We start from the raw sequence: 12,978 nt of genomic DNA on the forward strand, positions 1-12,978 counted from the left end.
TTTACTATCTGGTTGATAATATACGTGAAGGAGTAATCTTCACCTCTCAGTTTCTATTTTAATTATCGTTTCTTGCCGTTATAAACACAGATACCAATTTATCTGTAATTAGCTCTGGCGTATATCAACACGCCGATTAATTGGTCAGGCTCTAGTCTAAATTAGACTGCCTTTTGAGTTTGAGGTGACAATGAATGATAGACTGTCGAGAATGAGAGCTAGAAGTTACAAAACGATGCAAGTGAGATGTCGAGCTGATCTTTCTGTTGGACTGGTCAGTAATAACCTATTAGCTTGATGTTTGGCTGTGTAAGGAAAGTTGTCAACTCGCTGGTTTTATCATAAACATCCCTGCCAATGTAAGTTATGAAAAAAATCAGGCTAGCATCCAAATAAATTCATCTCACATCAAAAAGTTTAATCAGTTTTTGTCAATCTCACGCCTATAAGCCTTGGAAGTTTGCAAACTTAACCTAACTTAGCTAACTTGTAATAAATTACACTGTCCAATGTATATTAAGCATGTCGCCAACAACATTTTATTAGATTACACATACTCCACATTCAAATGCTTAGAAAACAATGTATATGGGCTGAAAATGCAAACAGTATTTCAGCTAAATCAAAATATGTCATTCATTTTTTTGTCATTCTTTGGTTATGTTAAACTTAATCTACAATGTCACAATAAATACAACTTTGGAGAGTCATATTTGTGTAAAATGCACACAATGGCAAATAATAACCCTTTAAAGGCCACTTTCAATTGTGAAGAGCAGGCCAGGCCTGTTATGCCATGTTGCTCTGTCAGGATTTTAAACAATAGATGCACATTTTCTTTGGCAACGAGGTCAAGAATAAAAGCACTAGAAAGCGTGTCAAAGCTGTGCAATCCTGAGACAGAAACACCACAACCGCAACCATGATGGGCAAGGTAAGTCCAGCTCTGGAATATTATCTTCTCAGTAAAAACTGAAATATAGAGATATTGATACTGAATATTCGTATTAATGAACATTACATTTACACGTGACACATTTTCAGGGAATTAATATGCGACTCATACATCGTCGATGAGTCATTATAATTCAACCAACTGAATTAAATACTTTTCCCTACAACATGTATTAATGCAATAAAGAAACATCTAAATGTAGAGAAATGAATGTTATTTCAGATCATCTTCTACGAGGACAAGAACTTCCAGGGTCGCTCCTATGAGTGCATGAACGACAGTTCTGACATGTCCTCCCACTTCAACCGCTGCCAATCCTGCAGGGTGGAGAGCGGCTGCTTCATGGTGTACGAGCGTCCCAACTTCATGGGCAACCAGTTCTTCATGAAGAGGGGCGAGTACAATGACATGCACCGCATGCAGAGCATGGGCATGATGTTCGACAACATCAGGTCCTGCCGTATGATCCCTCATGTAAGTGGCCAAAATCCATTCTATTCAAATTTGAAGTTGGAAAATACTACATGATGTGATCATTTTCATATATGTGAATGTGTTGAACTGTAAGCAGTGGGACACCTGCTAGCTACTTATGTATGGAAACACACGCACAGATAAAGAGACCGCAACCTGATGTTCACATTGTTTCATTACTTTTACAGCATAGAGGACAGTTCAGAATGAAGATCTACGAGAGGGAGAACTTCGGTGGTCAGAGTATGGAGCTGATGGATGACTGTGACTCCATCATGGATCGCTACCGTATGTCTGACTGCCAGTCCTGCAATGTTATGGATGGCCACTGGCTCATGTATGAGCAGCCCCACTTCAGAGGCAGAATGATGTACATGAGGCCTGGAGACCACAGTTGCTTCAGGGACCAGGGATTCAGCAACACCAGATTCATGAGCATGAGGCGCATCATGGATTCCTGTAATTAGGCACGGCATGTTTGCTAACCCTTTAGAAACAGTTGATTGTCAATAAAAATGTTAAACTCTTGGAAAAGCAGTGTTAGTTTGTATTATTCTTTTTAATACAGGAATGGTATTATGGCATTAAGGACACAGTAAGTTCTCATACCTTCTATGGAGATACTGACATTTAAAAATGTAGAAGTCTTAAACCACTGTTTAGAGGGCACCTGAAGAAGATTTAAAGACCATACAACACCTAACAATATGAATAGCTACACAGAAGCATAGCTCACACCTCAGACGAATAAACATCCATCATGCCAAATACTCCCAACAGCATCGAAACTAAACCAAAGCCAAATACATGTGTAAGGCCTTATAGGTCAACAATGTAGCCGACTACGCCAGCCCAGAAGGGCAGTGTTCACAAATGACTAATACAGGCACGCTAGGTCAGTTTAAGCTTGTGGCTGGGCAACACACACACCATAGACAGATTATCCAATAATGCAGTTTAATATCACAGTAATAACAGCACACAGAAAGAAGCAGTGGGCAGTCCACTAACGTCCAATAAATAAACAAAGTACAGGATAGAGTAATAAATAACAGCCAGCAGTAAATCAATAAATAGGCACTTAGTATCAAAAATAGAGCATAAATCCTAAAATCTGGCAACTACATGCACGATTCATTACACGTGGGGAATACTATGGCCTATCTGGCAACCACATCAACTCACGCAACAATAGGGTGACCAGACGTCTGGATTTAGGCCGGACAGTCCGGATTTTCAATGCCCTGTCCGGCGTCCGGCGCAGCATCAAGCCGGACGCATATTTGTCCTCCTTTTTGGAGTTTCACTGGGCCTAAAGAGCGGTGCTCTAGAATATTTTGCTGGAACTCAGTCTAACAAATGAATGGCTAAAAGCGGTGTCAAATAAATATCTGATAGGCTTAGGTTAGGTTCTAACCCTATATCATTGGTTAAAAACGTAAACAAGGCTTCATGTGCTGGCTACGTCATATCTACGCTGCTGGCTACATTGACAGAAAGTTAACACAGAAGAAAACATGCCAAAACGTCAGACGTTGTTCAACCCAGAATGGACAAAAGCAGTCGAGACTCCTTTCATGGCTTCTGCACTCTCTGTCGCTGTGATTTCGACATAAGCAGTCAGGGTAAAGCTGCCATTGAAAGACATACGGGAACAGAGAAGCATAAAAGTAACAGACGTGCCACAGGTATCTCTTCGCTAATTTTTTCCCCCGATAAGGTACGTTGCCGTTGGATAACAAAATCTCTGCTGCTGAGCTGTGTAAGGTTTACCATGCTGTAAAGTAAAGTACCGCGGTGTAGACTGCGGCGTGAAGGTGGACCGGGAGATATTTTGTGATTCGCCCATAGCTAAGGGGATGATGTGTGGCCGAACTAAAGCCCAGGCTTTGTGTGCGAATGTCCAAGCGCCCTACTCTGTAGCCTACAGGTACAGACAGATTACATCAAAGCAAACAATTTGCCCTTTTCAGTAGCAACCGACGCATCAAACAAAGATACGACTAAGTGTTTCCCAATTGTACTGAGATATTTGTACTTTGAGGAAGGTGTACAACATGCCCTGTTGGATTTTTACAGTGACAGCAACGACACTTCAGAGGCTATAACAAACCAGCTGCTGGCTAAACTGGAGATGTCTGGTCTAGATGTGAAATACATGTCTGCATATGCATTCATTCAGATTCATCTAGATGTCAAATGCATGTATTCAGATTAATTTGTCTGTTTATTATTTATGTGACCTGTGATCTAATTTGTACATTCAGATTCATCTCAGTGGTCAGTTTTTGAACACCACAATGCATTGAATAAATACAAATACTGTGAAAACACTTTTTGACTCTTCAAGAATATGTTTTCCTATTCTGTTACACATACATCATGTATCAATCACACAAAGTTGTATTGTAGAGGGGAGCACGCCAGAGTCCTATGTAATTATTCACAGCCTCACGAAATACCGCATAGTGTCCTCCTTTTTGGTGTTATGGATATGGTCACCCTACGCAACAATGAGGTTACTGGAGGAGTTCGCTAGGCCAACACATAAACAATCACAGTACAATACCTCCGGAGGTCACAAGTCCATTAACAGGCAAAGAAGCACAGGAATATTTGCGTGCCTGATGGAGGGACTCCCCAGGTAAAAGTAGTAACATGTAGCGAAGTCGGCATGGGAAGAACAGCATACACGGAAGAGCGAGATACTCAACAGGAGAAAGAAGCCGCTTGTATGCTACCAGGCCGCTGGTCGATTCCGGTGCTCCCTGTACCACGTCGGATTGTAGGCTACTCGTTCTAGCTTTAAGCAGCGTTCAATCATGTCCCAGGCTCACGGATTGGTGGGGCTAAAGTGAGGGAGAGAACAGTAATCAGCGGACAACGAACCACGTAGACAGACGAGAACAAGGTAATTGGGCTACTCAATTTACACGTCACACCACTCGTGGAAGCAATTACGTTCCACTACAATCCCGTGTTTACGTTCAGGTTACAATGCCACTACAATCGTGTGTATCTGTCACACGTGATCACTTCACACAATACAATAATAAAGGCCCCCGTTACACATGGTCATGCCCATAACTGCTGTAAATAGGCAATAGGCTAGTCTACTTTCCAGAATCATGCTGAATTGAAATGTCTCGTCGTGACCGTTCTTCCCTGTGTTTATAAATATGAATACATCGGCATTAGTCATAGCCTACAGATAGCAATAACTACTTTACAAGGAGAAAACTGAGACAGTCACTTTGCATTATTTGGTCTTTACTCAGATTATATATATTGCCCTGTAATGAATTGTCACAACATCAGATTTCAAATCTGGTTCTGCCATCTGGTGGGTACATGGTTTCTTACTTTACCAATATGACAACACAGATTGAAAACACACTTTATAAGGCTTTTTTAGGGGAAGATGCTAAAGTATGTATCGCTCACGCTAGAGGAGCTGCAGGATCGACAGCTCCCGATGCCCACCCTGGACGCCGGACCCATCTACAACCCGCCCAGGCGATCGACCATGAAGCTGCCGAAGTACCACGGAGAGGGACTGCTGGAGACCTACTTCGTCCAGGTGCAGCTGGCGGCCAACTTCAACGGCTAGTCGAGCGTAGAGACCGGCGTGCAAGTCGCACTCGCCTTGGAAGGAAAGGCGCTGCAAGCGCTGATGGACTTATCGGCGGGCCAGCACGCCAGCTGGCCGGCGATCAGAGACGCGTTGCAGCACCGTTTCGGACAGCGTGTGTTCACTGACGATGCACGGGAGAAGCTGGCCAACCGCTTCAGTCCTCCATGTCCTGTGCGTCTCAAGACATCAGATACGGCAGGCGGACGCGACCGGGGAGATCGACGAGGACGAAGTGATGGAGACACGACAGGCAGCGGCGACCGACGCAACGGCGATGCCCCAGGCGAAGCCCCGGACAACAGAGGAGGCGAGACGACAGCTGCTACCGATGCGGGCGACCTGGGCATGTGGCACGTCAATGCTTGGCGCCGGCACCACGGATCGCACCTCAGCAGCCGGCGTTAAACTGATAGAGGGTGGTCCAATGGGAGGATCGCCACCCTCGTCTATCACCATATTCCCCTCCCCTGATCAACAGAGACTGGGACGTATTGGCCAAGCACATGGACTGTATGTGGACTGCGACATTGATGGTGTGCCCGTGCGGGCGTTGGTGGACACGGGGTCCACCATTTCAATCATCCGACCGGGTGTTCTACCCAACACCAACCAGCCAACACCACCGGGCTGGATAGCCACAAAGACACGCATCGCGACAGTAACCGGAGAACAAGCGTCAATGAAAGGAAGAAAAGCCCTGACAGTCTCCATCGCTGGCCGCACTGTCCAACATTTGTTCTGGCCGGCCAATATTCAAGATAAGCTTGGATCTATTGACTCTGTGGGGGGCTACAGTGAACATAAAAGACTCTCAGCTTCACATAGGCAAAGTGACCGTGAGTCTGCGCGCCGTTGGAGAAGTGTCAACGACAAGAAGCGCTGCAGCAGTCAGTGCCGGGCCGGCAGCTAGAAGTTCACCAGCTGTCAGGCAACTGAAGGATGGCAGTCCTCTACAAGGTCCGCTCCACCAACAGCACGCCCCTCCCAGCCCGGGCCAGTCTCCGCCCACCGCCACAGCAGAGCCAGGCTCCATTACACCGACTCCGGTCACGGTTCTACTGGCCGGGTTGCCGCCTCGACACAGAGCAATATGTGCATTGCTGTGATGCCTGCACAGCCAGGAAAGGGCCCGGGCGGCGGTCCCATGCCCCACTACAGCAATACCAGGTCGGGGCACCCATGGAACGAGTCGGCTTGGACTTCCTCTGACCTTTTCCCGTCACTGAGCGGAATAACCGCTACATCCTGGTGGCAATGGACTACATCACCAAGTGGCCCGAGGCGTACGCCACTTCCGGCCAGAGTGCCGCAACAACAGCAAAGTTCCTGGTGAACGAGATGTTCTCTCGGTTCGGCGCCCCGGAGGAGCTGCACAGCGACCAGGGGAGGAATTTCGAGGCAGAGGTGTTCCAGGACATCTGTCGGTTGCTGGGGGTAAAGAAAACACGGACTACCCCACTACACCCCCAGAGCGATGGATTGGTGGAACGCTATGTGTTGTGTATGTCCCATTGTTGTGTGTGTGGTTGATGTAGAATCATTCCTGTTCTGTATTAATGTGTTTTGTACATATAACTGAAGTGTCAACCGTGTTCATGTGGTACAGATGTGATTATAATCTTGTGTATTTACTGTTAATCTTTGTACGAGTATGACTTGAGTGTTCGAGAACAGTAAAAAGTTCGGAAACCATTCATCGTCTCGAGCCTCATTCTTATCTTCGCCACAATATTATGAAAATATTTACTATTTACTATTCAGTCAGTTGTACATGTGATAAGATTTGAGAATTCCCTTAGTGAAATAAATTAGCACAGCCGTAAAGATTTTTCGACCTCATTCCAAATGTAGGGTGCCTTATAACAAAAGGCTGTCTTCCCCAATTTGGTGTTAACATGTGGCAGATATAATGAAAGCCAGCTTTGGGAGCGGGTATTGAGGGTAGGGTTGGGTACCGAGAACCGGTACCAATACAACCGGTACCTACCCGGACCAAAATGCAACGCAGATTTCGGTGCTTCATTTCGGTGCCTGAGCCAATTAAACACGGTCTCTAGGCAGATTCCGTGGGGCACATGTAATACTGCCCCAGCTTCCAATTAGGCCGCAATGTGAACACTGTTTTCGTTTCAACCCGCTCCACAGTCGCGCATCTACACAATCTTTAGCTCATAAAAAAGAACGAGTCGTGCTTAGCTACCAAAAAAAAGTTCGTCGCTGACTTTCCAGTAAATTTTTGGTGCGTCTATGTTTTATGCCGAACTAGTTTCTTCAGAGCGCACAAGGATCTTGGTCGCGAGTGCTGGCACTTTTCGACACGTGATCGTTCTACACCAATGAGGTAGCTGCTTTTTGTCAACAGAATGGCAAGATGGCGGCTCCCGTGGTTAGATTCAACGTTACCGATAAAGAGGAAAACACCCGAACATCCTCAAAAGTGGGCTAAATGGATTCTAAATAGTGCTGTATACATAGCCGCGTCCCATAAGAACAATGAGGCAAATATACAATAATGTTATGCTTATGTTAAGTCATTTAGATCAAGTTTGACATACCTGGGAATACACCTTACTGATGATCTAACATGGACTGTGAACACCCAGCACACACTGAAGAAATCAAGGCAAAGACTGTACTTCCTACGTCAGCTGAGGAAGTTCAGAGCATCAGCACCCATCAGCTGTGTGTCCTGACAGCATCATCACTTGGTATGGGAACTGTACAGCCTGTGACTGCAGTGCCGCATCATCAGAGCACCTCTCCCTATTCTGCAGGAGACCTACAAGAGAAGACTACGTACCAGGGCCCAAAGTATTGTAAAGGACTCCTAACATCCTGACCATGGACTTTTCAAAACACTGAGGTCAGGCAAACGTCTCTGCTGCTACAAGACCAGAACAGAGAGACTGAGGAGGAGCTTCTTTCCTCAAGCATTCCGTATCCTGAACACACACAATGACTACATGCTTTACGTTAGTATTTCTATGTATGTGACAAATAAACCTCCTTCCTTGTATCAATAAAAGGCAGTAATTGTACTTATACCAATGACCATTTGTTCGTTCGTTCATTCATTCATTCATTCATTCTTCCACAAATGAAAACAACACTGATGAACCATAAAAACAATCTTTATGAAAAATATGAAATATGATATATAAAACTGTACAAAACTAAATAAGAAATAACAGATTAAGGACACTCAGTCCTCACTGTCAGTGTCAGGAGAGTTATCTTCCAGTTCCTCAGTTTCTTTTGTGTTGGCACAATTACAGCAACGACATAAGTCTGTAACACAGTCCTGCAGAAAAACAGGAACATCTTCCTGTCTCACAGGCACCTTTGCAGCCGCAGTGTATCACATGCAAAACATTGTCAGGGGCCGGATTTCTGGTCATCCAGGTGCAAGGTCCCATCCTCTATTTGCCAACCACATTCAGCAGGTGATCGAGCACTTATATTTTGTTTGCTGATGACACCTTGGTAATGTCAATGATACGTGTCCTGTTGCCAGTCCCTGTGAAAACATAAAAACTGCATGGCAAATCTGTCTGCACACTTACAGCAATGACTGCCACATCAGTGTCAGAGCTCTTGATAATGACAGCTTTATGCTCCCGTGCAGCATGTTGTGCATGTAAAAACAACAACAGGTCTTCAACAACACGAACAGACTGTGATTTGTATGTGCGATGTACAAGCAGAGGTTTTTGCCCACTATTGTAAGGTCTGCATTTTTCCATGCAACATACAGGAATTCGGCAAGTGCTTCCTTATTTGTTCCTTCTGAGAGAAACTTTTTCCATTGGGTTGGGGTCCTCTGATCCGGGTCAAAGATTGGTATGCGTTGTGACCCTGCATCAGCTCTAAGTGACCGTTCTAGGTTTTTGATACTGATAGGGGAAATCACGAGTCAGCCTCTTCTTCAACATATCCTGTCTGCAACACAACAAAACAGTGACAATTAAGAGTCACAGGAGTATCATGAAAAGCAGAGAGTGGTGGAGGTGGTACAAGACATTACAGGCTAGAACCTATCTGCCATACAGCACATTTAACACCAAAGATGCCCAAGAAAGGCACACATCATCACTAACCACACTACACCACACGCACACACACACATACACACACACACACACACACACACACACACACACACACACACACACACACACACACATCAGCTATTCTCCTTGTTGCCAACTGGTACATGTCTGTGCAAACAGCAAGACTTAAAAACAGTTTCTCAGGCCTGTCACACACATGTTGTGTAAAGCTGGACTTGCACATGACAAATAATAAGACTTGAGAGAAAAATGCATTGCAGTTACCTGTAGTTTGAAGCATCAAGACCTTCATTTGCTTTCACCAGTTCAATGAAGGCCTTCCTCAGCTGGCCCATTCTCAGCACCTCTTGGTTGACAAGCAGCCTTTGGCGAATGATCCTCTCACAGAATATCTTATAGCCGACATCAAACGTGGGCTCATTCCTAGAACACATATGAATGAGAAGGAAAGAAATGGATAAGTGTTGTGATTGTGTGCACATACAACAGAATGTAGATTGAATGTTTACTTATATAATGTTAAGTTAGTAGCTCCTTGAAATGCAATATAATAAATAACTTACTGTTCTTTCTCTGGTTTTTCAGCCCTCGTCAAAAACCTGGTGTACTGATTATAACAGCCTTTGTGGTACTGCACCTCCAGAGCCACACAGTCTTTGTCTTTTATATGCAAAAGAATACTTTGGTCATCCTTCATCTCTGCAGCTTTCTGCAAGTGGCCTTAACAAAACAAAAAGGATAACTCAATGAGTTCTCACACATAATTGTACCTTTCAGTCACTCAACCACAGTGTGTGTGTGTGTGTATACCTGCTGTTAATGTTTCAGCCTTTGACAGAGGATCCCTTTGTCGTTTGCCTGCTCGGTTGATGAACTTCTCCTTTTTTTGGCAAATTATGCACAGGGCAGGAAGAACGGGGCCAGAGCCTGCGATTGGCAGCCCTGACCTGGATCGCAGTTTCTTTGTTGGACTCGTGGCCCTAGAAGTCGATGGAATGGCCTCGTGGTCTTCCGTCGCTTCTTGTCTCTCACGTGCGAGACGTCTTTCCACCTTTGCGATGGATTTTTTGTCCGTAAATCTACGGTAGCATGTGTGATGGAAACCAGCATCCTCGGGAACATTTTCAAACTCCACATCAACACAGTGTTTGAAGTTCTCAGCCATGTCTCGAGACTCACCCTCCAACCCGAGCCATGTTTGTAGGCTTGTCCTGTATGTATTCCATCGTGTAGTGGTGAAATAATGTACCTCCTCGTGCTTGACTGAAGTAATATGCATAAAACAATGTTTGTTTTTTGATTTATTAAGACATTCCGGTGTATTTTCTTCGTCTTCCGTACTGCTCGACGAAGGCATGGTGGACGCCATCTTGCAACGCTGTTGACAAAAAGCAGCTACCTTATTGGTGTAGCATGATCACGTGTCGAAAAGAGCCAGCACTCGCGACCAAGATCCTTGTGCGCTCTGAAGAAACTAGTTTGGCATAAAACATAGACGCACCAAAAATTGACTGGAAAGTCAGCGACGAACTTTTTTTTGGTAGCTAAGCACGACTCTTTCTTTTTTATGAACTAAATATTGTGTAGATGCACGCCTGTGGAGCGGGATTCGTTTTCTAAAGGACTTTTCGTGCATCACATTGCGGCCTAAATGTAAACTTTTTCCTGTGTCGCTCACACTCATTGGTGTTTTCATAGCAACAGTCTTATGACAGTGAAAAGCAGGCAGCATTTTACAGAGCAAGCACAAACAGAACTAGCCATCAACCTTATAACAGAGAAAATACAGAAAGGTAAACGGTCAAAAGTGTGGCTGTATTTCGCACAAAAAGATTAAAACATTGCGACGTGCAGCAAATGCAACAAAACAATTGCGTGAAAAGAGGGGAGAGAAGGCAAGAGTCAACGGCAGATCAGCAACCGAAGACTGAAAAATTAACGGAGATGACCGCTAAACTTAACCAACGGTAGTACACATTTTCTCGTACTCAGTGTGTTCAAGTAACAAGATTAACTATAAACAAGATAGAAAAGATAGGTATAAACAAATCATAAAATGGTGAAATTTAATGAAATAAATGCAAACAAAATAATACATTTTTGACTCCAAAGGCAATTTTTGCAAAAGAAGTTTGAAGCTGTTTTTTGTATTTATTTATATTTATTTAAGTATACTATAAACTGTTGTTTACAGTTAATATAATGTTCATAGTTTGAAGTAAAAAAGTTTGAAGCTGTAGTTGGAAGCCAAGTGTTTTGTATGTATTTATAATATACTTTAAACAGTTAATATATTGTTCAATTTGAAAAAAAAAATTGTCTTGGCAATAAAAAAAGCCTTTCTTTAATGTTGTCAATCGTCACTTTGTGCTTAAAAAAAAAAAGTATCGGTTCAGGCACCGTTTAGGCACCGGTATCGATTTAAAAGTATCGGTTTAGCACCGGTATCGGAAAAAACCCAAACGATACCCATCCCTAATTGAGGGTATTACAGTTCCAGTGTATGAGAGAGGAGAGATATAGTGGCATTAGCCCAATGATCGTTTTGTAAATGAAGGTCTTCTAATGACCATCCCTTTTTTCAGACAGGGCTGGCCAGCCAACATTGTTATAGAGAGTACAGTGGTGTGTGCCATAGCGGTCTCCAGTGATAAAACGCAGAGCAGAATGGTATACAGCATCCAGGGTTTTTAGTGTGCTGTGGGATGCATTCCCATAGATTACATCACCATAATCTAAAACCGATATAAAAACAGACTCAATAATGCGTTTTCTGGCTGGGAAAGTAAAACAGCACCCATTTCTGTATAAAAAGCCCAATTTTATTCTTAGCTTTTTTACAAGTTGATTCACATGTGGTTTAAAATCAAGCTTCTCATCAACCCAAATGCCTAGGTACTTGTAGCTGGTGACCCTTTCCAGAGCGGTACCATTTCTAGAGCAGGTTCTTAAACTGTTAAAATCAGTGCTTCTAGCTTTAGTAAAAAGAATCCATTTGGTTTTAGCACAATTAAGGACTAGCTTCAGGTCACTTAACTGCTTCTCAAGCATGTGTTGGAAGGAGAGCTGCAGTCTATTTATAGCAGAGTCAATGTGAGAGGCACTACAGTACAGAACTGTGTCATCCGCATAAAGATGAACTTGACAAAGTGGAATGAGTGTGGGGGCAATTTCATTGATATAAATTATAAAAAGTAAAGGCCCAAGGACAGAGCCTTGGGGTACCCCCTTGTCAATATCTAAAAAAAGCGATGTTATTTTGCCCACCTTTACACATTGGGAACGACCAGTGAGATAACTCTTAAACCACTCTAGGCTCATATGGTCAAAGCCGATAAGTGATAATTTGAGTAAAAGCAGATGGTGGTCAACCGTGTCAAAGGCCTTTGAGAGGTCCACAAATAGTGCGGCACAATGTTGCTTATTGTCCAAGGCAGCAATGACATCATAAACCACAAGGGAGGCTGCAGAAATAGTGCTATGTCGGGCTCTAAAACCTGATTGAGATGGACTCAAGAAAGAGGATAGTGATAAAAATGACTTTAGCTGGGTATTAATAAAGGATGAAAGCATCTTTGAGAGACATGATAATTCTGAAATTGGCCTGTAGTTGTTCATATTATTAGTGTCACCACCCTTGTGCAGTGGGAGAACATGGGCTGTTTTCCAGGTTGAAGGGATAACACCAGTTGTTATTTATATAATGGTGACATTGTATGCTTTATTTGTTCTTCTCTGTATAATTTGCTGTCAGGAGTTATACTGAAGTTGTCAGGAAGGGGGACTATATACCTCTCTTACTTGCCTATTTGGAGATTTAGATTTTTGGGCCTTACTGCAAGAGA

The 12,978-nt window shown here is 43.6% G+C and overlaps 1 protein-coding gene across 1 annotated transcript; it reads left to right on the forward strand.

Moving 5' to 3' along the window:
• The first annotated feature begins 922 nt into the window (after positions 1-922).
• Positions 923-1,896, forward strand: LOC116223182 (gamma-crystallin M1-like). The gene is made up of 3 exons (XM_031578995.1): positions 923-934; positions 1,178-1,429; positions 1,618-1,896. The coding sequence occupies exons 1-3, from the start codon at positions 923-925 to the stop codon at positions 1,894-1,896; spliced, it is 543 nt and encodes a 180-aa protein (XP_031434855.1).
• Positions 1,897-12,978: the final 11,082 nt, after the last annotated feature.

Source organism: Clupea harengus, chromosome 2, assembly GCF_900700415.2.
Source record: "Clupea harengus chromosome 2, Ch_v2.0.2, whole genome shotgun sequence".
In the NCBI taxonomy this organism is placed as follows: domain Eukaryota; kingdom Metazoa; phylum Chordata; class Actinopteri; order Clupeiformes; family Clupeidae; genus Clupea; species Clupea harengus.